Source organism: Lepidochelys kempii, chromosome 7 (genome assembly GCF_965140265.1).
Source record: "Lepidochelys kempii isolate rLepKem1 chromosome 7, rLepKem1.hap2, whole genome shotgun sequence".
NCBI lineage: Eukaryota > Metazoa > Chordata > Testudines > Cheloniidae > Lepidochelys > Lepidochelys kempii.
In genome coordinates, this window is record NC_133262.1 from 122,568,641 (window position 1) to 122,590,948 (window position 22,308).

Here is a 22,308-nt window from a genome sequence, read left to right on the forward strand (position 1 = left end):
GTTCTAGATCAGCAGAGTCACATTCAGTATCAAAACTAGCTTTCTACCATGGCCAATGTTCCTACATTTTGCCTGGTTAGTATCCACGGTGCACATAAATGGTTCAGAGCAGCCTTAGCATTTGTTAGCAATGAGGGTCAAAAGGCTCAAAGGTGATTGGAGACAGTTTATTGCAAAAAGAGGCATCCTGAATTTTCACATTGGGTCACAAGCAGCATAGATGGTCTACGTCAGTTTAGAGCTGTATTTTTGAACTGATTTACTCAAATTGATGCAAAAGCTCATTTGCTCATTGAATAAGTTATGGCAATCAAACATTTCTTCTTGCCTTAGATGTTCACCCTACACTTTCCTTATACACTAGATGTTAAAATGGCAACAATTAGTATTTCATATTTTCTGATATGTATTGGTGATCACTGGTTTATCTTATCACTTTGGGATTGACAGTTGTTAACTGCAAAGATGCTATTCACTGCAATCCCTGAAAATTGGGATAATCAGGAATTGCATCTGCAGTAACTAAAATCAAGGCAGCTTTTGGCTTCAAAACATGTGTATTTCTTGGTTTTTGCCCTACCCTTGGAGATATATTTGAAAAAAATGCCCATTCTAGTAGAGCTGGTCAAAGAATTGCACTCTTTTCTAACACGGCTTCTACTCTGAAACTCTTTGTTTTGTCTTTTTGAGTATTTAACAAGGAGAATGAAACAGCTCCGCACAGACTTTGAGCAGTCAGGGTCAGACACTGTTTCAGTGTCTTGGGGCCATAGGAAAAAGGCTTGCATCCATGCTAAAGTTTTCCTCCCTGGGGCATCCTCAAGGACTGTCTGCACCTGTGCTGAGAGGAAGGGTTCAGAATGAAACAAACAGATATCCGCCTAATTCTGGACTGTCCCACAAATCTAGGCTGGACTTTAGAAAATAAAGTACGTTGCTGGGGCTTTGTCGAGGAGTTTAATGGAGCCCTGGTGTGTGCATGCAAAAACATTTAATATAAAACCTTTTGATCTATTACTGCACCGCAACACCCTCCTCGCCTTTAAAGATACAAGAAAAACATCTGAATAAAATGTCTGGTGATGTGTATACCAGCAAGCAAATAGTTTAACAGTGACCTGCTGCTAATTCTTATATCAGACAACTTTTAAAACCACATCTTTCTTTGCCCAACACTGATTTTGTTTTTTGCAAGAGGGAAATTACACAAAACCAGTCTTACTAGGAAAATAAGTACCATTCCTCGTGTGAATTAGCCCAGCTGATCGGACTCAATAGGTCAATTCTAGAGATGCTGTCCAAACTTTCCCAGTTCTCTAGCAAACTAGGCTCCTTCCCTCGTTTATTTTGAGCTGTATTAAAAGGTCACCTCAGTAAATTATTCTGGCTTAGCACCTGGTTCTTTTAGGAAGAGCTAATGAGAAAATGCCACAGGCATAAGAGGAAGGAAATTAGAAGTTGAATATCTCATTCTACTCAATTCTGAACAAGTGGATTCTCGCACGCATTAATAGCCATCTCAGTCTCTGCACATAAGAAAAGAGTTGCACTGAGCTCCCACAAAGCACGTTTAAACGAACAATCTGCAGGTTCCAAATAAGAAACAGGGGACAGCACTGCCTCCTGCCAAGTGGCTTGGGGTGATTAATGAGCACTTGCTTCAGAAGTCAGGTGGGGGTGCTCTACTTACACAGGCACAGTCCGCAGCAGCTCCAAGATCCCCTGTCCGTTCCACTGCTGTGCTGCATGCAGCTCCTCAGTGCAAACCCCAACGATCTAGAGCAAGAACAAATGGACTAAACACATTGCAACAGGTGCAAACGTACCGAGTGCCAATTGGCTGGGTAAGATACGGGGCCAGGAGGCTGTTCCTTTAAGCTAGCTGGAGCGATAAAACAAGCCTGGGCTTGTGCAGAAGAACTACCATGCAGCCCTTTAAGCTGTCGTCTACATGAGCCCTGATGGTCCCATCTATCTATACCTTTCTCTGTGCTGTGCACTGAGAACATTACTACATACTTGGATCCTGCCAGCGTAGAGGGGACCAAACTGTGCACGAGCCCAGCGAAGACCAAGGTTTAGTAAGGTTCCACAATATGGTTATAACAATTTGGTCTATGCACTACGGCCCCAACACGGTAAGCGGATGGACAGGAGCAACAGTTCAGGTGCACAAGACACCCTCCTCCCTCGTTTGCTTTAGCAGCTTCAACTAGATTCAAGGAACAACTGCCACGAAGGAAAGTTCGAGCTCCTGCAGACTCAAGGCAGATTCAGTTTGCTGACTGGCTAAATCTCAAATGGCATCATAAAATATAGCTAGTTATCCACTGCATGATGTACTCCTCACTGCAGGGGAAGTGGAAAACTCTCCCCGCCCCCCGATTAAAGTGTTTGCCTTCCAGCACAGGAATTGCCACACTGGATCAGACCATAGGTCCATCTCACAGTGGCTGTATCCGTCGCCTCAGACGAAAAAGCGGGAAACCTTTTAGCGGAGAGTTATGGAACAGCCATCTGTCATGGGGTTTACAGACCCCACACAAAGACTAAGGGAGTGATGGAGCAGTTCTGGGCCAAGATGGCCCCGTCCAAATGGAGGACCTGCTTAAAAGGGGACGCTGACAGTCAAGCAGGGGGTGAGTGAAGGGGACACTGTCTGCAGGGAGGAAGCCAGTTCACAGCTTCTGGGACAAAGCAATGCACAGGAAAGGGTCTGGACTATGGGTAAGGCCCAACCAGGAAGATACAGGCCTGCCCCTCTTCATAGAATATCAGGGTTGGAAGGGACCTCAGGAGGTCATCTAGTCCAACCCCCTGCTCAAAGCAGGACTGATCCCTGACTAAATCATCCCAGCCAGGGCTTTGTCAAGCCTGACCTTAAAAACTTCTAGGGAAGGAGATTCCACCACCTCCCTAGGTAACGCATTCCAGTGTTTCACCACCCTCATAGTGAAAAAGTTTTTCCTAATATCCAACCTAAATCTCCCCCACTGCAACTTGAGACCATTACTCCTTGTTCTGTCATCTGCTACCACTGAGAACAGTCTAGACCCATCCTCTTTGGAATCCCCTTTCAGGTAGTTGAAAGCAGCTATCAAATCCCCCCTCATTCTTCTCTTCTGAAGACTAAACATCCCCAGTTCCCTCAGGCTCTCCTCATAAGTCATGTGTTCCAGTTCCCTAATCATTTTTGTTGCCCTCCGCTGGACTCTTTCCAATTTTTCCACATCCTTCTTGTAGTGTGGGGCCCAAAACTGGACACAGTACTCCAGATGAGGCCTCACCAATGTCGAATAGAGGGGAACAATCACGTCCCTCGATCTGCTGGGATTGCCCCTACTTATACATCCCAAAATGCCATTGGCCTTCTTGGCAACAAGGGCACACTGTTGACTCATATCCAACTTCTTCTCCCCTCCCACCCTGCTCCCTTCTGAGGGAGAATAACTGGACACTAACAAGAGAGCTGGGGAATGCTCAGTTGACTGTCTGAGCTGCTGGGAGCTCTTGCAGGGGGGTGGGGAGGAAGGAGGGAAGATGGCTGTGACCACACCCCGAACCAAAGAGAGAGCAGGAAAGTAGAAACAGCTCAGGGAGGCTAGTCAGGTGCACCAGGAAGGGGGTGATGGACAATCCACACCTCCCCGCCCCGGGCCCTGGGGTGGGACCTGGTGGAGTGGGGTGAGGGAGGCTTGGGTCCTTCTATCTTTCCCCTCCCCGAGTCTGGCTGGGAGAAACCAGGGAATTACAGACTAACTCGGCTGCCAAGCCTGCAGTCTGCCCGGCAAAGCCATCCAAGGACTTTGGGGACAGCTGAGCCACAGCCTGCTGGCCCCCAACTGAGGCTGCTACACCATCCCATAGGAGCAGTTTCCTCCTGACCCCTGTCATGTAGTGGTTGGCTTATACCCTCAAAAAGAAAGGTTTATATCCCATCAGTTAAAATTATTTAAGGCTGGACATTCACCTTCTCTGCAAGCATACAATTTATGTTTTTTATGCTATTAAGCTCTTTGCTAAAATATCTTGTGGTGTGGGGTTCCATGGGCTAACTAATAAAAGGAAACATGGGGCACAATTTTAAATTTGGTGCCTTTCAAACTACTCCTTGCTCTTGTAGAATGAAAATAGACAAATGTGGTTCCTAATTTGCTTTCTGTATAAGTAAATATCAATACCGATAGAGATCCATATGAACAACTACCAGTGCTTGTATGTATTATCGTAGAGCTGAGTCTTCTGTGATTGGCCCATACAGAGCTGCAGTCCATCTGTGTCCCCCTGGAGCCCCATTTCCCCTCTCCATGAGCAACCTGAATTACCCCAATGGCCCCCGCCCCTCTGTTTCAACATGCCCCTCCTACATGCCCTATGACAATCAAGCTTTAAAACAGAAAAGTATCTGATTAATTTCTTCATTTTCATGATCATTTTTTCTCCTGGATCAAAATAAAACCACCACAATAAGCCATCATACAAATGAAGGGGGTGAAATAAATGTTTCAATAGGGAATAGGATTGGAGGGCTAGGATCCATGAATGTAGGGAACAGGGCTGTACACTACAGAAGGGATAGGGACTGCAGATCAGTGAAGAGCAAGGAGTTAGCTAGGAGCTCCATTGCTTAGCCTTGCTCCCCTGCCCCCATCTCACCCATGACCTTCTTATTGATTCCCCCATTATCTATCCCTTCCCCAGCCAGTCTTCCTCTTATACAGTAGAGCCCCAAAGTCAAGTCTTAATCTGACAGACTTCCTCAGGCCCATCACAGGGGGACTCCCTGCTGATGAACTTAAGAGAGAGCCAGTGCCTTTGCAGCAGAGTTGCAAGGTGTGGGTCTCTGATTACACGGGCTTCAACTCTTGGTCTCATCTGTGACCCCCTCCCCCTGTTACTAGAAGGGGATACGACAGGAAGGAAGAGAGCTCTTCCTACAGGAGAAGCTGCTTCCTGTAGCATGGGAACAATTAAAGCAGCTGGTGGATCTGAGCAGCAGCTAGTTTTACTGGCATAGTTCAGTTAGGATCTCCTGAATAAGGGGAATAACCCTTTCAATTATAAAAAATTCATAAGTGATCTAAGATGTGAGCGAGAGAGACGTTTGGGAAAGGGGAAGATTGTCATTAGCTAGACCCCACAGAAATGAGATTCAGGGCTATGTTTCAAGGAGTCTTAAAAAAAAGTTTCTTCTGCACATCAATACTTTTCTTAAACATTAGTTTGTTAGATGGAAAATTTCACTGGCCTCCGAAGAGTGTTTTGTATCAGATTTGCAGACTAGAATTCAACCATTAAGAATGCAATTAAAATTCAACCAATATGAATCTCCTGCTCTAAGTGCAAATCTCAATGCAACCTTAACTACGGTGCCACCTACCGACACTCCCATAATATTTTAGATATAAATTTAGGTCACCAGCATAAGCAAAGCATATTTTGTGGAAGTATTTTTGCTCACTAGGTTTTATTTTCCCATTGAGTTTCCAAGTTTTATTGGACCAAATACATATTATAGTTCATTCAACACCTGGCTGCATTTCAGTGGGTCAGACTACTTTTCTATCAGCCACAGAAAGGCGGTGATCTGAGAACTAGAGTGCAGGGGATGATACCTTCTGGGTTATAAGCAAAAGAAGAGTGAAAACCCAAGTAAATCCCTATCTAAAAGCCTGCTGTGACTCCTCAGTGACAAAACCTCTTGATCATTAAAGCTGCAGGAAGAAAGGTGGAAATCAGACAAATAATCATTAAGCAGAAAATGCTGCAGAATAGTGCTATTTATCATCAGGGACGAACGTGAGGTCAGCTCTGTACGGTAAGTATTAGTTCCCAGAAAATGATGACCGGAACAGCCATTACTTCTCTATACCTGTAGGAAATTAACAACCCCAAAAGGAGTCTGTACTGGTTGCATTTGAGGATCTTCAGTCAGCAACATATGCTGGATTCTGGATTCACTGTTGTCCAAAGGACTGTGCCATGACACATGGTCGCCACTACAGAAGGTATTTTCTGTGGAGGGGAAAAAAACAAAACAAAGATATTTAGTAATAAAACAGCTGCCAGTATCCACCCATGCTGGGTCTTTGAATTGTCTGCAGCCATCATCCTTAGAGAAGGAAGGTTATCTACCTAACATTAAGACATTTGAATTTACACTTAAAATTGATCTGTTTTTGATCACAGACCTGCTGCAAGCACAGAGCTCCTGACTGACCCCCACCACCACTAGAAGACAGGCTAAGAGCATTTCTCTTGCTTCCACCTATTATTATAACCCATTTAATTTCTCTTGGAAGGACATAATAATGAGAATATAATACATAAAGGCATCTAGCTATATTGTATGATTACTGAATGGCAAATCATGGCCATAATGAAGAAAAGATGCTAAATGGCACATGAAGTTTATCATCTGCAGAAGTTCATGACTAGGCTGTTACAAGTCTGGCAGGAAAGCTAAAATTATTTTCTCCCGCAACTACGTTTTAACTACTCTGGTGCTGCAATTTGAAGAGCAGAGTGCCCTCTGACCTCACTCCACAATGGTGGAAAAGTCTCTAGATGGCTATAAACATCACTCTATGCTGGGATAATTGCAATAGATTAGGATCCAGAAATTCCTCCTTACCCTTCCCTGCTATGAGTGTGTGACAATTTCTCTCCTCTCCTGCTCAAACAGAAGAGGAGAAAGAGAGAAGATTAGCTCCATGCACTGTATCTGGTGGCTGTTAGGCAAGGTATTCCAGGGGAGTGGCACAATGGAACCTGTTTATATTGGAGAGAAACTTCACTGTAAAGGTGTGATGCTTGCGACGACCAGAGTGAAGTACCCTGAAATACAATGACACAACTCAGACATTTTCACTTCAATATAAGCAGGTTCTCCTGTGAATGCCACCAGAGATAATTCTGTACATTTTATAAACTGAGAACCCTGTGTTTGGTTCTCTTCTTCATCCCATGCTTGTTGTTCTTGGTACTTTGACAGTAGGTACCAATTAACATTCCAGAGACCAAATTCTGTCCTCTAACGCAAATATGGGGTTTCCAATCTAGTCAGTGGATATGAGCACTGTGTGCATGCCTCTGAAACCACAGTCTATCACACTGCCTTCCCTTTCTGTAGGAACGTTTTATGAAGCCAGCTGTCTCAAAAGGTGGGGAGTCTGTTGTCCTCACAAGGGAATGGTCTCATGTCACAGTTGTACCAGAGGTGAGAGGAAGCATTTTCCTTTAAAAAATTCACAAAGAACACTAATCCTGCAGAAAGGAAAATGAGAATGGGTTGTGTAAAGTATTCGTGGTATCCCCTCCATACTGCACCCTCCAGCTGCACGACCACCAGTCTGGAACATTTCCTTTTAAATAAATATCTATGTGGCTGACCTCTCAATTCTTATTCACTAAGCAGTCCTGCTGACTTCTATGGCACTCTTTGGGTGGGTATTAATTAATCCTGTTGAGTAAAGGATGTTTGCCTGTAATTGCGTCATCAACCAACATTAGACAAAAAGAAAAGGAGTACTTGTGGCACTTTAGAGACTAACCAATTTATTTGAGCATAAGCTTTCGTGAGCTACAGCTCACTTCATCGGATGCATACTGTGGAAAGTGTAGAAGATCTTTTTATATACACACAAAGCAAGAAAAAAATACCTCCTCCCACCCCACTCTCCTGCTGGTAATAGCTTATTTAAAGTGATCACTCTCCTTACAATATCTATTCAGGGGACACCATCACAGAGCCTAATAACATCAGCCACACTATCAGAGGCTCGTTCATCTGCACATCCACCAATGTGATATATAGATTCATAGATTCATAGATTCATAGATATTTAGGTCAGAAGGGACCATTATGATCATCTAGTCTGACCTCCTGCACAATGCAGGCCACAGAATTTCACCCACCACTCCTAAAAAAGACCTCACACCTATATCTGTGCTATTGAAGTCCTCAAATTGTAGTTTGAAGACCTCAAGGAGCAGAGAATCCTCCAGCAAGTGACCCGTGCCCCATGCTACAGAGGAAGGCGAAAAACCTCCAGGGCCTTCCAATCTGCCCTGGAGGAAAATTCCTTCCCGACCCCAAATATGGCAATCAGCTAAACCCTGAGCATATGGGCAAGATTCATCAGCCAGATACTACAGAAAATTCTTTCCCGGGTAACTTGGATCTTACCCCATCTAAAAACCCATCACAGGCCATTGGGCCTATTTACCATGAATATTTAATTACCAAAACCATGTTATCCCATCATACCATCTCCTCCATAAACTTATCGAGTTTAATCTTAAAGCAAGATAGATCTTTTGCCCCCACTACTTCCCTCGGAAGGCTATTCCAAAACTTCACTCCTCTGATGGTTAGAAACCTTCGTCTAATTTCTAATCTAAATTTCCTAGTGGCCAGTTTATATCCATTTGTTCTTGTGTCCACATTGGTATTGAGTTTAAATAATTCCTCTCCCTCTCTGGTATTTATCCCTCTGATATATTTATAGAGAGCAATCATATCTCCCCTCAACCTTCTTTTAGTTAGGCTAAACAAGCCAAGCTCCCTGAGTCTCCTTTCATAAGACAAGTTTTCCATTCCTCGGATCATCCTAGTAGCCCTTCTCTGTACCTGTTCCAGTTTGAATTCATCCTTCTTAAACATGGGAGACCAGAACTGCACACAGTATTCCAGGTGAGGTCTCACCAGTGCCTTATATAACGGTACTAAAACCTCCTTATCCCTACTGGAAATACCTCTCCTGATGCATCCCAAGACGACATTAGCTTTTTTCACAGCCATATCACATTGGCAGCTCATAGTCAACCTATGATCAACCAATACTCCAAGGTCCTTTTCCTCCTCCGTTACTTCTAGTTGATGCGTCCCTAGCTTATAACTAAAATTCTTGTTATTAATCCCTAAATGCATGACCTTACACTTCTCACTATTAAATTTCATCCTATTCCTATTACTCCAGTTTACAAGGTCATCCAGATCCTCCTGTAGGGTATCCCTGTCCTTCTCTAAATTAGCAATACCTCCCAGCTTTGTATCATCTGCAAACTTTATTAGCACACTCCCACTTTTTGTGCCCAGGTCAGTAATAAAAAGATTAAATAAGATTGGTCCCAAAACTGATCCTTGAGGAACTCCACTGGTAACCTCCCTCCAACTTGACAGTTCACCTTTCAGTAGGACCCGTTGTAGTCTCCCCTTTAACCAATTCCCTATCCACCTTTCAATTTTCCTATTGATGCCCATCTTATCCAATTTAACTAATAATTCCCCATGTGGCACAGTATCAAACGCCTTACTAAAATCTAAATAAATTAGATCCACTGCGTTTCCTTTATCTAAAAAATCTGTTACTCTCTCAAAGAAGGAAATCAGGTTGGTTTGGCACGATCTACCTTTTGTAAAACCATGTTGTATTTTGTCCCATTTACCATTGACTTCAATGTCCTTAACTACCTTCTCCTTCAAAATTTTTTCCAAGACCTTGCATACTACAGATGTCAAACTAACCATCATGTGCCAGCAATGCCCCACTGCCATGTACATTGGTCAAACTGGACAATCTCTACGTAAAAGAATAAATGGACACAAATCAGATGTCAAGAATTATAACATTCATAAACCAGTCGGAGAACACTTCAATCTCTCTGGTCACGCGATTACAGACATGAAAGTTGTGATATTACAACAAAAAAACTTCAAATCCAGACTCCAGCGAGAAACTGTCAAATTGGAATTCATTTGCAACTTTGATACAATTAACTTAGGCTTGAATAGAGACTGGGAGTGGCTAAGTCATTATGCAAGGTAACCTATTTCCCCTTGTTTTTTCCTCCCCCTCCTCCCCCCTCCTCAGACGTTCTTGTTAAACCCTGGATTTGTGCTGGAAATGGCCCACCTTGATTATCATACACATTGTAAGGAGAGTGATCACTTTAGATAAGCTATTACCAGCAGGAGAGTGGGGTGGGAGGAGGCATTTTTTTCATGCTTTGTGTGTATATAAAAAGATCTTCTACACTTTCCACAGTATGCATCCAATGAAGTGAGCTGTAGCTCACGAAAGCTCATGCTCAAATAAATTGGTTAGTCTCTAAGGTGCCACAAGTCCTCCTTTTCTTTTTGCAAATACAGACTAACACGGCTGTTACTCTGAAACCTAACATTAGACAATGAGAGATTGAAGAGCTCTGGACTAATTTACTGTGGCAATGCTTAGTTTCTCCACCAGATGTCCCCACTGTTTATTCGAAAGTTAGAAGTCATCTTTTACAGCTGCATTTCTTGGAGAGCGCTGATTTGATTAAAAAAAATCAAAATAAACTCCAAGTGCCAAGGGCAACTTGGCCAGAGAGGCTGGGTGTGGAACAAATGTGCTGTAATAAGCAAGGGAAAAGATTTCATACATTAAAACTAGAGAAGAAAAAATGCATCGGATAAGAGCTGCTTAAAAACCGTTGAACATTGCACACGATAAATTAAACGCCTTGAGCTCTTTAACTGAAGGGAATGAGGGGCACATTTTAGTGCATGGCTCTCATACCCCTTTCTTTTAGGGTTACTGAGACAACAAGAATATTGCAAAATAAAAAGCAAGAAAGATTTCCAAGTATCAAAATTCAGTATGTTTATCCGATGAAGTGAGCTGTAGCTCACGAAAGCTTATGCTCAAATAAATTGGTTAGTCTCTAAGGTGCCACAAGTCCTCCTTTCCTTTTTGCGAATACAGACTAACACGGCTGTTACTCTGAAACCTATTTTTAACTATAACTTGAAATAAACAGTGTTTACAATTTCATGAAAGATCTTTCCAATATTTTCCAGTGAGCCAGCCTATTAACTGAGATCCGGCCGATTAACAAATTTTTTTTAATGATAAAAGCCTTTTGGTCACAGTTTTCAGGCATTAAACAAAGCCACAAAAGAGCTCATTCTTGGGCCCTGTCTTTATGCCACAAGATTTTGCACATCAAATGCTCACTCAATTCTATGCTGATCGATCGCTAAGTTTCACTGCTGGTGTTACTTCTCCTGGGAAATCCCAGTCCATTTAGAGCAGGTTTTCAAATGCAAATGTCTCTGCTGGAAACCCACCTGTTTATGTCTATTCGAACTCTGAACACTTAGAAAATGTTTCTCTCCCTCTCTCTCTCTAACACACACTCACACACCACAAAATTCACGTTGACTGCTCAATTAAACCATAAAAAACCTAATGTGCAAATAATATGATCCCCAATTTAAACCCACAAGAGCCAGGAAATTCAGAGTTTAGCCTTGAGATTCTGCTTTTAATTCACTGCACTGTAAATGTAGCCCATGAGAGATGAACTCTTGTACAGAAACCACTGCTATTCCTAGGCAAGTTTGAATTAGAGAAGTTTCAACAGCTTCAGCCAAGAAATTATAGGAACAAAAGAGGGCCAGATACACTATCTAGGTCCACTTCCTCGTGTAGAGGTAACAGCTGACACGACTGACCTTCTCCCCGGGCCCCTTTCAAATTTACCAAACTTCTGAAAAAGTGCAAGAACAATGAAAGTCTTTATTTGTGCAAGTTTAAGATGGACAAAAAACCCTAGGAACCCCAAAGCTTGTTTATAAAAGATTCTCCAATTAAAAGTTAAATTAGATTAAACAAACTAAGTTTTGGCACAGTCACGGTTGCATCAGAGCACTCCCTACCAACCAAAACCTTAAAAGCATAGAAATAAGACGTTAGAGGAAAAGTCCCCTGCATCGTTTGCCCCCCTTCAAATGGCCTATAATCCCATTGATGAGACACTCCAATACTTCATAAGGCTTCTCTCCCTTCTCCCAAGGCATGCCAAAAATGTGATGTGTACGCCAGCTTTGTGAAGTGTGCATACTCACGCAAAACCAAGTGGGAACAGGCCACGGGCACTAGCCCAGGTAAATGGGAAGCACACCTGGTGCCATGGGAGAAATACCTTTCGTGCCCAAATGTGAAGTGTTGTGTGAATTGTGGCATGCTCGAGGGGGGCTGCCTCACAGAATCAGAAACCTTTGGGAAGGGACCTTGGAAAGGTCATCTACTCCAGCCTTCCACCCTGAGACAAGACCAAGTAGAAGAGTAAGGGAGCTGACCGTATACCTGCTCCTTTGGAGCGAACCTCATCTTCCGGCTTCAGTGCATGTCCATTGTTCCCATACTATGGCAATCAGTGTACAGACGCAGGAATTTATCATCTCCAAACTCATTTTTAGGATCTTTAGTTTGTACTCAACTACATCTCTAAGAACGTTTCCTCAAGCTGGCTCTCACTAGACTCCCTCCCTCTGTCAATTTTTGTGATTTTGCAGCCACCACTTCCTATTCTTTACACATTTCCCTCCATACTAGTGCGTGACAGACTTACACAGCAGGACAGTTGTGGGGAGGGATAGCTCAGTGGTTTGAGCATTGGCCTGCTAAACCCAGGGTTGTGAGTTCAATCCTTGAGGGGGCCATTTAGGGATCTGGGGCAAAAATTGGGGATTGGTCCTGCTTTGAGCAGGGGTTTGGACTAGATGACCTCCTGAGGTCCCTTCCAACCCTGATATTCTATGATTCTATGACACCAGCTATATAGAAAATGCTGGCAAATGCACAGAATACTGCAAAAGAAAGATTTTCATAGGTGTTATAAGCTACAGTAGGCAAATTTTCAGAAATAAGTGAGTTGTTTGGTAAATCATTGATACCTCTTAGGCAGGGGTTGTCATGTCCTTGTAGCTTTTCTGGAAGCTTCCATATGGTCATAACAGTCATTATACTGCACCCATTGGCATATCATCTAGCCCCTCTGATGTGCTGTCATGGTTCCCTCTTAACCATTGACAGGCTATGCAGATTAGCATTATTTAGATATATTTTTTCCTGTTAGGATTTGTTGTAGTCAGCAGTTGCAAAAAAAACATTTGAAATCACCCTAAGGGGGTTCTTTCTTGCATCAGTTTTGTTTACAAACACTTCCTAACAATGCAAAATGTAAAATATTTATTTGGCGCTGGAACCTAAACCTGAATGATAGATGGAGGGGTTTATAATAAAAGTGGGGAGAAGCCATTAGTTACCACAAAGCAAACATCTCCTTAACTACAACCATGAGCGAGAAAGCCATCAATCACAGGACAGTAACATTGGCACCGAAAGCTAGGATCATGGTGGGATTGTAGTTTCTTCTTTGACCTTCCATTTTAACTCTGCCCCTACAGGAAGCTAGCAAGAGCCCTTCTGTGCCCAGAGGAAATAATTTTATATAGCAGGTGAGGAATTTGATCTGCACTTGCAGTAAGAATATTTTACTTAACAGATTGTCCTGTCAGTTGGGAAGAAGCCAGTTGGAGTGTTCACGCCCCAGTAGATTTTCTGGAGGCATTTTTTGGGGGGGGGGGGGGTTAAATGGAGGGAAGCATCATTGGTTGGTGCAACAGTGCAAGGTATGCCAATTGTGTAGGGCAGGGGTTCAATGAGCTACGAAACCATAAGACACAGATGGGAAGGAGGGCGGGGGGATCGGACTCATAAGACCAAGCTTTAAAGCAAGACTGCTTTTTCTCAGTAATTCCAATTGTACATGCAACATACTGGAGATGACCTAAGGTACAAGTAAAGGCGGATGGGGACGGAGGAGTGCTCTAAAGGCTCTGTTCTCTGCCAGCACTATATGTTTTAAGCATGTTATTCAACTCCACTGACGCACCAAAACCAGCTAATTTACAAAAGAAATGTATTTAACTTTTTAAAAAAAGCAAAACTAAGTAACCAGAAAAAGTTAAAAAAAAGTCTCTTTAAGGATGTATCAAATCTGCGCACTTAGAACAAAGCACAGAAAGGGTGAAGGGAGTCAGCTAAATGGAAAGCTATGGCAAAGGCCCGAAATACTTTGCCCTGGCAGGTGGATTTGAATAATGAATGGGGACTGGAAAGAAAACCTTTATTTAAAACTGGAAACTAACATTTAACGTTCGTATTTTGCGGATCTCGGAAATTCCTGAGAAAGCATTTAACAGAATAATTGAAACCAGGCTGGAATGTGCTCAATTTCTATTAGGTATTTGTATGGACTAGAGCTGATTGAAAGTGTTCGATGCAATGTTTATTCTGACAGAAAACATCGATTCTATGAAATCAAAACACTATCAATTAAAAATTTTTGATGGGAAATTATCAAAACATTTTATTTCAGTAAGGTCAAAACATCTCATTTCAACTTTATAATACAATATAAAAATCAAAACGTTTTGATTATATAATAGTTTGAATGTTTCCATTTTTGTATCATCAATATTGATACGTTTCAATGCGGTAGAAACAAAATATATTTCACAAAAAATTCAGAGAGTTCTACTTTTCATCCCAATTGTGATAAAAGCAAAAGTTTTGAAATCTCTGTTTCCTGTGGGATGGGAATTACCCTTTTTGACCAGCTCAGTGTTGATGTTTTGCAATGTCTTTAAGACAATAATGCCAGATCTACCCCACCTTTCCCTAAATCAGCGGCTTTAAAGGATCAGTACCAACTGGCTTTTACAGACCACATTAAGCAATTGAGCCCCCTTCTTGGAACAGTGGTCATAATTCAGGGGTTTGGTCTGTCCTACAGACACCGTCCAGGAGCTCCACAACTAGAGCTGGGAACATAATTCACAGGGAACTGTTCTACACCTTTGTTTTTTTGCCCTTGTTCATTAATTGTCCTTGAAGAAAATTGTGATTTTTCTCCAATATATGTTATTTGAAATTAGCCACAATTTTACAGGTTAATTTTAATGCCAAGAGAAACAATTCAAAGTCACAACTGTGGCCTGGCAATATTTTGCCAACAGTTTGTTGAACATATTCAACATTTAAGAGGTGCCAATTCTAAGTAAGAAACAGATCAGGTCGTTTCAAGTTTGCTTTTCCACACCCATTCTTCAGGATCTGCTTAAAAGTCTGCCATTTCCACAAACCTTCCGGTTAGTAAACCTTTTTCACTAGAATATTCACATAAAAGTACAAAAGGAGAGCAAATTCAGCTGGTGCAAAACAAATGAATAGAAAACTTGTCAGCCTAATTTAACAAAAAGCTTTAGAACAATTAAAAAAAAGTGTGGTCAGGTGCTTTACACAGAGAAAGTTTCAGTCCAGGGAAATATTTCTACCCTGCCCTCCCTCCCCTACAATCTCTTCTCAGCCACCTTCTCTTAGGAGTTTTAGATTGAGAGCTGCAACATGATTAGCAGCTAGGCACTAAGCATACACAAAATCTCTCATTGCAATTAGTTGAGCTGTCCATTGCATTCAAATCAGTAACTCCCTCCTGCCAAGTCAATTTAATAATGCCAGCCTTGTAGTACTGCTTGTCATCAGGTGATACTATTGCAAGGAGACTGAAAAGTTCCCTTTACACAAGTGTAATTGGCAGCTAGATCTTGGGAAAGCTGCTGGGATAGTTTATAATGTAGTTCTTTTAAGAAGCTGGTGCTTCGAAGCAAGTCAAATGTTTGTCTGCAACCTGAACATTACTCACATCAATAACTTTTATGGTCAAAGCTACTGCTTATCAGATACAAAACAGAAATGTCACATTCTGCATTTTATTGTTCCTCAACGACAGCTCCCTGTTGTGGGGCTGATACACCCCATCACTCTCTGGGGGCGGGGGAGAGGTGCATTACAGCCCCATGGTTGAGTCTGTAGGGCTGCCCCCGGTCTCTGGCTGCGTGGTCCTGGGGCCTTAGCTCGTAGCCTAGCCCTTGTGGTCAGGGCAGTGTGGCATAGTGGCCAGAGTCAGCAATACGGCTCTTGCGTTCAGGGCAGTGCGGCCCAGCGGCCAGAGTCAATGTAGGGGAGCTGAGCCATCACCCTGGGGTGGGCGGTGGCCAGGATAGTGGGACCTGGGCCAGCCCTCTCCACCAGGTCCCAACCCATGGCCCTGTTGGTGGCGGGGCTGCCCACCACCAGCTCGGCAGGGACCCTACTGAAACATGCCGAGCCTGTCTCTGGTTCTACAACCACTTCCTCACAAAGTTTTCCTGGGTCGCTTCCTACCGATTCTCTGTCGTTTGCCATCTCTGCGGTGTCCCAAGTCTGTAGTTGGGGTCTGTCTCTGGCTGGCTGGCCTCCGCGTCCTGGAGTGCAGACGTTCCTCCCCCAGGAGTCAGCAGCGAATCTCCTTCCTCGCCAGTGGTCAGCCCAGACTGAGCTGCTCTGCTGCCTTTTATATCCTGTCTCCATCTGGAGCATGCCCAGCAGAGTCGAGGGGGCATGGCCTCTTGGCCAAGAGAGAAGGGTTAACCCCTGCTGCACCAGTGTGGGGCTGACGCACCCCATCACACCCCCACATCTGCATGCCCCTCAGTATCACCACTGCCTAATCCCTTCTAATCTCCTGTGCTCATATCCTTCATTCACCATGGGCATGCGTCACAAAAACGTGAAAGGAACAGAGACAGTTCAAGCTAAATTTAACTTTAAAGCTACAAACAAAATGTATAAACACCAAAGCCATCAAGAAGCAAACCAGTCACCCAATTGCACAATCTTACACTGTCCTTTAGCCTCCTTTCCCCTGTTCTATCTCATCATGTTTATTCTAAATTTAGACTAAATTCTGCAGGACAGTATATCTTTCATTAGTCTAGAAAGTCTGGTGCAGTTTTGGTGCTGAAGTGTTGTTCAATTCATCACTCTTTGCTTTTATTCAAAATTGATGGAAGTTGGTTGAAGGGCAAAAACATTCCCACCCCTTTTCTACAAGCAGCGAGTCATTTCTCCACGTACTTAACAGGGTCAGGGATTATCTAGTCTCCTTCTACTTCCAATTTTCAAACTCTGTTTAGGATTCTGGTCATAGTTGTGATGGATGGCATTTTTTGAAAATAATTAAACCACACTTAGAGACTGATGGGGACTGCTGCTGAGTTGCACAGAACATGCTCTCTCTTCAGGTCCTGAGAATCTTTGAATTTTCAGCAACACAGGCCAATGATAAATTTGGCTATTATATTTTGATCACTAGATCTAATATTGCTTAGTTAGAGTTTAGCATCTTCCATTTCTTTGTTGTCTTAGTCTGGGTAACAAGACATTTATAATAAATAGATGTGATGGAGTGTGGTAGCGATGGTTACAAGATTACCACATTCCTCCCAGGGGCCAGATAAACACTGTCTGTATCACAGGATAGTCTGGAATCTCATCTCATCTCTCCAAAGTGAAAACAAAAACAAAAAAAACATGTTTCTAGTTCTGAGTTGGGACATTTCACTGGGACTAGTCAGGCACCTCAGGCCAATGTAACTTTGGGAGAAAGTCCATCTGTAGGGAGTGTGGAGGAGGAAGTATTGTGGCAAGATTTTAAGTAGTCTGAGGCTAAGACATTGTGGAATGTTAGAAGGATCCCTGATGCATTAGAGAGCAGAATGCAGGTGACACAGCCAAAACTTTAAATTAAATGCAGTTTATCATATAGCTGCAGAAATAAAGGAATTTTTTACATTGATCTCACCACCACTACCACCCAGTATGTGTAATTTATCTCCAAATAAATTGCTTTTCTTCAGCATGGTTTTAATATTCAGTTTTGTTTCGGTTTTTTGAAGGTGGCAGTTCTTCATCTATAAATTAGATCTATTGTAGATTTTCAGAAGCGATTTGCCATTTTGAACAGCTACCACCATGTGGGAAGCATTAAGTGCAGATGAAGGGCACAACTCTGTAACATATTAGCCATCATTTAAAAAAACCCTCACTGTATTTCCAAGTATGCTCACTAATAGATTAAAGATAATCTTATGACCATACCTGATGTATGAATTAGACACCTAAAATTAAGTCTAAAACACTTCAGCAAACACAGTCATAGCAAATTGTTATTCAAAAAGGTAAATAAAACTGTAGTATAAAGAAGAAAGTATCTTTCCAGTCCATCTGATGGCCACACTAAATTAAAATAACCTAGGGATAATTAAATTAACCCTAATGATGGTACAATGTATACGAGGCTGTCTAATCTACATAGCATTTAACAGATGGGCTGGTAAGAGGGAAAGCAACAATGATGTAATCTGCAGGGTCTGTTGGCAGCACTGGTCTATAATTCCATTTTCAGTTTGAGTTGAATGTATTTTGGGAAAAGCTCCCACAAGGAATTAATAGAATTTAAAAACCATGATGTATATGCATTACGTAAAAAATAATTAGAGCTCTCTCTCCAGTGTTTCTCTTCTGCAGTTTGGTTTTGCACTCACTTACCTTCTGTCTGGAAAATGGAAACAGTAGGGAACAGCCATAGCCTAGGGAATATAAAGTGGTGCAAAACTGCAGAATACGTCACATTGTGCTGCCTGCCAAAGACATGCACCCTAGACAAGATGCCTAAGGAAGAATTAAATCCCAGGAGCACAATTAAACAATGCCTAAGCTGCAGGGATTCAAATTGGGCTCTTAGAAAGAAGGGAGCGTAGACAGAAGGTTCTCTAAGAAAAATGTGTGAAAAAACAGATCAGCAGTACCATAAGTACTGCTGGGCCTTTGTGGTTTGAAAACTTAGTTTCTAAGGACAGAACAGTGACTGATCTTGTATTTTCAACCTGATGGTCAACTTTAAAAAAAAAAAAAGTTCTTTATTGCACAGCTCAAGCTTAAGGACTTCAAAAGTCCAGTTTGGATGTAAAAACAGACTAATGTTTAATGAGCCTTTCAACAGAGTCCAACCAATTTATACAAGTTAAAGATTATAAAGACCTCCCTGATCATCCAATTTGCCCTGACAGCAGGCTCAGAGGGCAAGGGGTGGGGCTTGTAATGCTCTACCAGCAGAAAGAGGATTCAGGCTTTCCCTCAGCATTAAAAACTGTCATTCAATCCTACTCAGAGTACTGTTAAGCAACATGGGAAAGCGACCAAGGCTGATTTATATTATAGCTTCCACTGGTAGACAATTAAAGATACTAGTTTTTCTAGTGCAGAGTAAGCCCTAGATAATACAACAACTTACACACACCTGGAGTAATAGCAATAAGAGTGCAGCTAATATATTCTAGCATTCACATCTATTTTATTGTAGAATTTTAACCATTTTCTAAATATATTAAAAGTAATTGTCTTTGCCTCTGTGCCTCCTTTAACCCTTCTCCTGCCTGTCAGATAAATTATTTCTTTGTTATGCATCTTGGTCTCTTTGCTGGTTTGTTCATTTTTTCCTTCTTCCTACAACTCTATTCGTCTTTCCCTGGCTTGTGTTTTCCTCCTCCTTTCCATGCGTGGTCCATCTAGATGCCTCTACAACTTACATCACTGTAGCAACTGAGCGCCTCTCATTTCTGGATTTATCCTCACAACACTCATGTGACGGACGAAAGCATTACCCCGTTTTACAGATGAGGAAACTGAGGCACTGAGAAGAGTAATGGCTTGCCTAAGGTCTCAGAGCACGTGTGACAGAGCCAGAAACTGAAAGACTGATACAGGAATACCAAATGTCTGCTGACTGGAACACTGCAACATCCCTACTAGAGCCACTGAATTTAGCGTGCCTTCAAAGATGGATTGACACAGTGGAAGCTGTGGACTTCACTCACTCACGTACATATTGGCTATTATTGTGACAGTGTGGTGCTGCAAACCCAGTGAAACACTGAAACCCTCAAGTCTCAGCTGATACGACTGCAAAAGCACTTTATATGAACTCAACAGCAGCACCCCACTTACCTTCCTTCACCTCCTGCCCTGTTCCCAACCACCACCTCCTTTCTCCATGCTCGGAGTCTTCTACCCCCAGCCTCAAAAGCCACTCAGCTTTACTCCTACAGGTGCCTCTGAGTTGTCCTTTGCTTCCTACCATCTAGGCATGGGGATATTCTCTCATCACACACCTCTCCCTAAAAATAATCAGTTGGAAGGGGTTGGCAGGAGCACCATCCCCTCTCCTTTCTGTGGACAGAAAATGAGGAGTCTGGCATGGCAGCAGTTAATAGGAGTCCTAATAAAAGTCTCATCAGACTGCATGTGGCTCCCCAGTCTCAGGCAGTGCTGCAGCAGATCCACAGGATTTCCCCACAGGTGAGTCTACAGAAAACAGCTGTGCACTGTACATTTAACAAAGCAATACACTGTGGCAATGCTGTCACTTTTTATACACCACTTTCCTGAACACTCGACCTAGCGCCCACTGATCAGCTGTGTAGCTGCAGGTATTTTGCAACTGCACTATTTGGAGAAAGAATGGAACATGTTTTAGAGAGTTACCCCTACAAGGACAGTATTTTAAATGTACTGATTAAGACGCAATGACTAAACTGCCTCAGCTGGGGTGGGAGAAAAAAGGGTAATCCCACATGAATCCCACTTTAAAAAAAAAAAAAAAAAAAAAGACAATGACTGTTTGAATTTACTTTTTTTTTTTTCCTAGTTTTTTAAATAGATTTCTTTGGATCACATGGATCAGTCTCTCTCATGTCTGCAGCTTAGGTCTGAAGGAACATTCACCCTTTTTTCTGATCTAGGATATCCAATGTTTAAAGTTATAAAGCGATGTTATTCTGCTCCCTTACTGACATTAAGGTCTGAGCGCCCCCAGGAGCGGCGCCAAATGTGTTCAGCCCACTTCTGTTCCCTTTGCACACTCCTGCCTCTTCAGTTTCAGCTTTGCTGTTACAGGTCCAGGGAAGAACACACACAAACTGAGCATGAGACAGGAAGTGTAAGTGACTCAACTAGGGCCGGTTAACAAAATTAGGTTTTCAATTAAAATAAAATATTTTGACCCAAAATCCAAAGTATTTTTGTTTGGAAATGCTTCCCTGGTACATCATAGACGCTGTAGTTTGGTTACCAAATGCCCCTACTCTCCACTGTGTGTCAGGCTCCCCATATCATCTTCCATGATGCACCATGGCAAGACGCTCCCATTATATATCAACTCCCCTTTCTAAGAGGGGAAACCATGGTGCATCATGGGAGCGATAGTGCAACCAGGGACTGCAGGGGAACATGATCATGACACCCCAACTACAACTCTTCCAAGGTAACACAGCAGCCTTTCCAAAACAATAAATATTTTTGGTTTTGGCCAAAATGTGCATGATTTCAAGTTTTCACAGAAAAACTGAAGTCTTCCAAGGGGAAAATACAAACATTTTTTAACCAGCTCTATCATCAAACCAGGGCGCAACTGTCTTCACACCAAATTCTGTCAAAAAAAATTCCTAAATCTTTGGGATTATAAAATTTTTCTAACTGTTGGTAAGAAATGTTTTTAAAAATGGCACACGATGAAGGTTCGTTACTGTGGAAATCAAAAGAAATTGCTCTTCAAGGGAGGCTCAAGAATTATCAAGCAGATTTAGGATTTTGTTCATTGTTAAAGTCAATAAAGATGTTTCCAGGCAATTATAAACGTTAAATGAAAACCGACTGAAACAATTCTGTGCATCAATGTTCCACCATTAGGCTTGTGCATAAGAACCTGAAGTTACCAGGAATGAGAAACTATAAACAAAGGTGCAAGCGTAAGAGGAAATGAAAGAAGTTGGCAGATGCGTCAGTGAGATCTAATTTTTTCCTGTTAATCTAGTTGATATGTAAAAATGATTAACCTGACCACAAAAAGAGTCCCTTGAGAGTCTATCCCAAGCATCCTAACATTATGTTCACAAACCCCCATTAAAAAAGAGAGCAGAAAAGTCCAGTTTTCATTAACTCTGTGGTTACAGCCTCAGAACACAAACTACTGCCGTTTCTCTCTGGATGAGGGGTGTCAATGCAGACGAGCAGCTTTTCAGAGCTGCTGCTGCCACCATTTGCTCATTCCCTCAGGTTCCTGATTTCTTGCTTCTAGATGGAAGGAAAATTCTTCCTTGGATAAAGGCTCTGTCCTTCCTTGCTTTGAAGAGGGACATGGGTTGCAGAAAACAAGCCTCTACAACGTCCCCTGGCATTATCTGCAGCTCAGGCTATCTGGGCCTTAGCTATTAAAGCTGGCTGCTCCTGCTTCTTGGATGGGATAGCTGGGAAAAGGACGCAGGACCCAATCAGCCTGAGCTGCAGATAATGCCAGAGCACACTGCAGAGGCCAGTTTCCTGTAACCCATGTCCCTCTTCAAAAGCAAGGAACAGTCTTTATCCAAGGCAGAGTGAGCTTCTGCAAGGTTTTCTTCCACTTCCTTATCCTAACAGAAGGGCTACAGGGGCTTCGAGGTACTCACCCAGCTCGGGGGAGGGGGACATGACTCCTGAAGCCCCTTCTGCCCTAAAGGGGCAGAGACCCCAGGACATTATTTGAAGTATCACAGTGCCA

The 22,308-nt window shown here is 42.6% G+C and overlaps 1 protein-coding gene across 3 annotated transcripts in view; it reads right to left on the reverse strand.

Moving 5' to 3' along the window:
• SUFU (SUFU negative regulator of hedgehog signaling) overlaps window positions 1–22,308 on the reverse strand; it is a 125,337-nt gene that overhangs the window by 56,949 nt on the left and 46,080 nt on the right. For all 3 annotated transcript variants that reach the window (XM_073354504.1, XM_073354503.1, XM_073354505.1), the window contains exons 4-5: window positions 5,873–6,015; window positions 1,691–1,776 (exon numbers count right to left, since the gene is read on the reverse strand). In XM_073354504.1, the coding sequence (XP_073210605.1) occupies window positions 1,691–1,776; window positions 5,873–6,015 (229 nt within the window). The remainder of the gene's footprint in view (window positions 1–1,690; window positions 1,777–5,872; window positions 6,016–22,308) is intronic.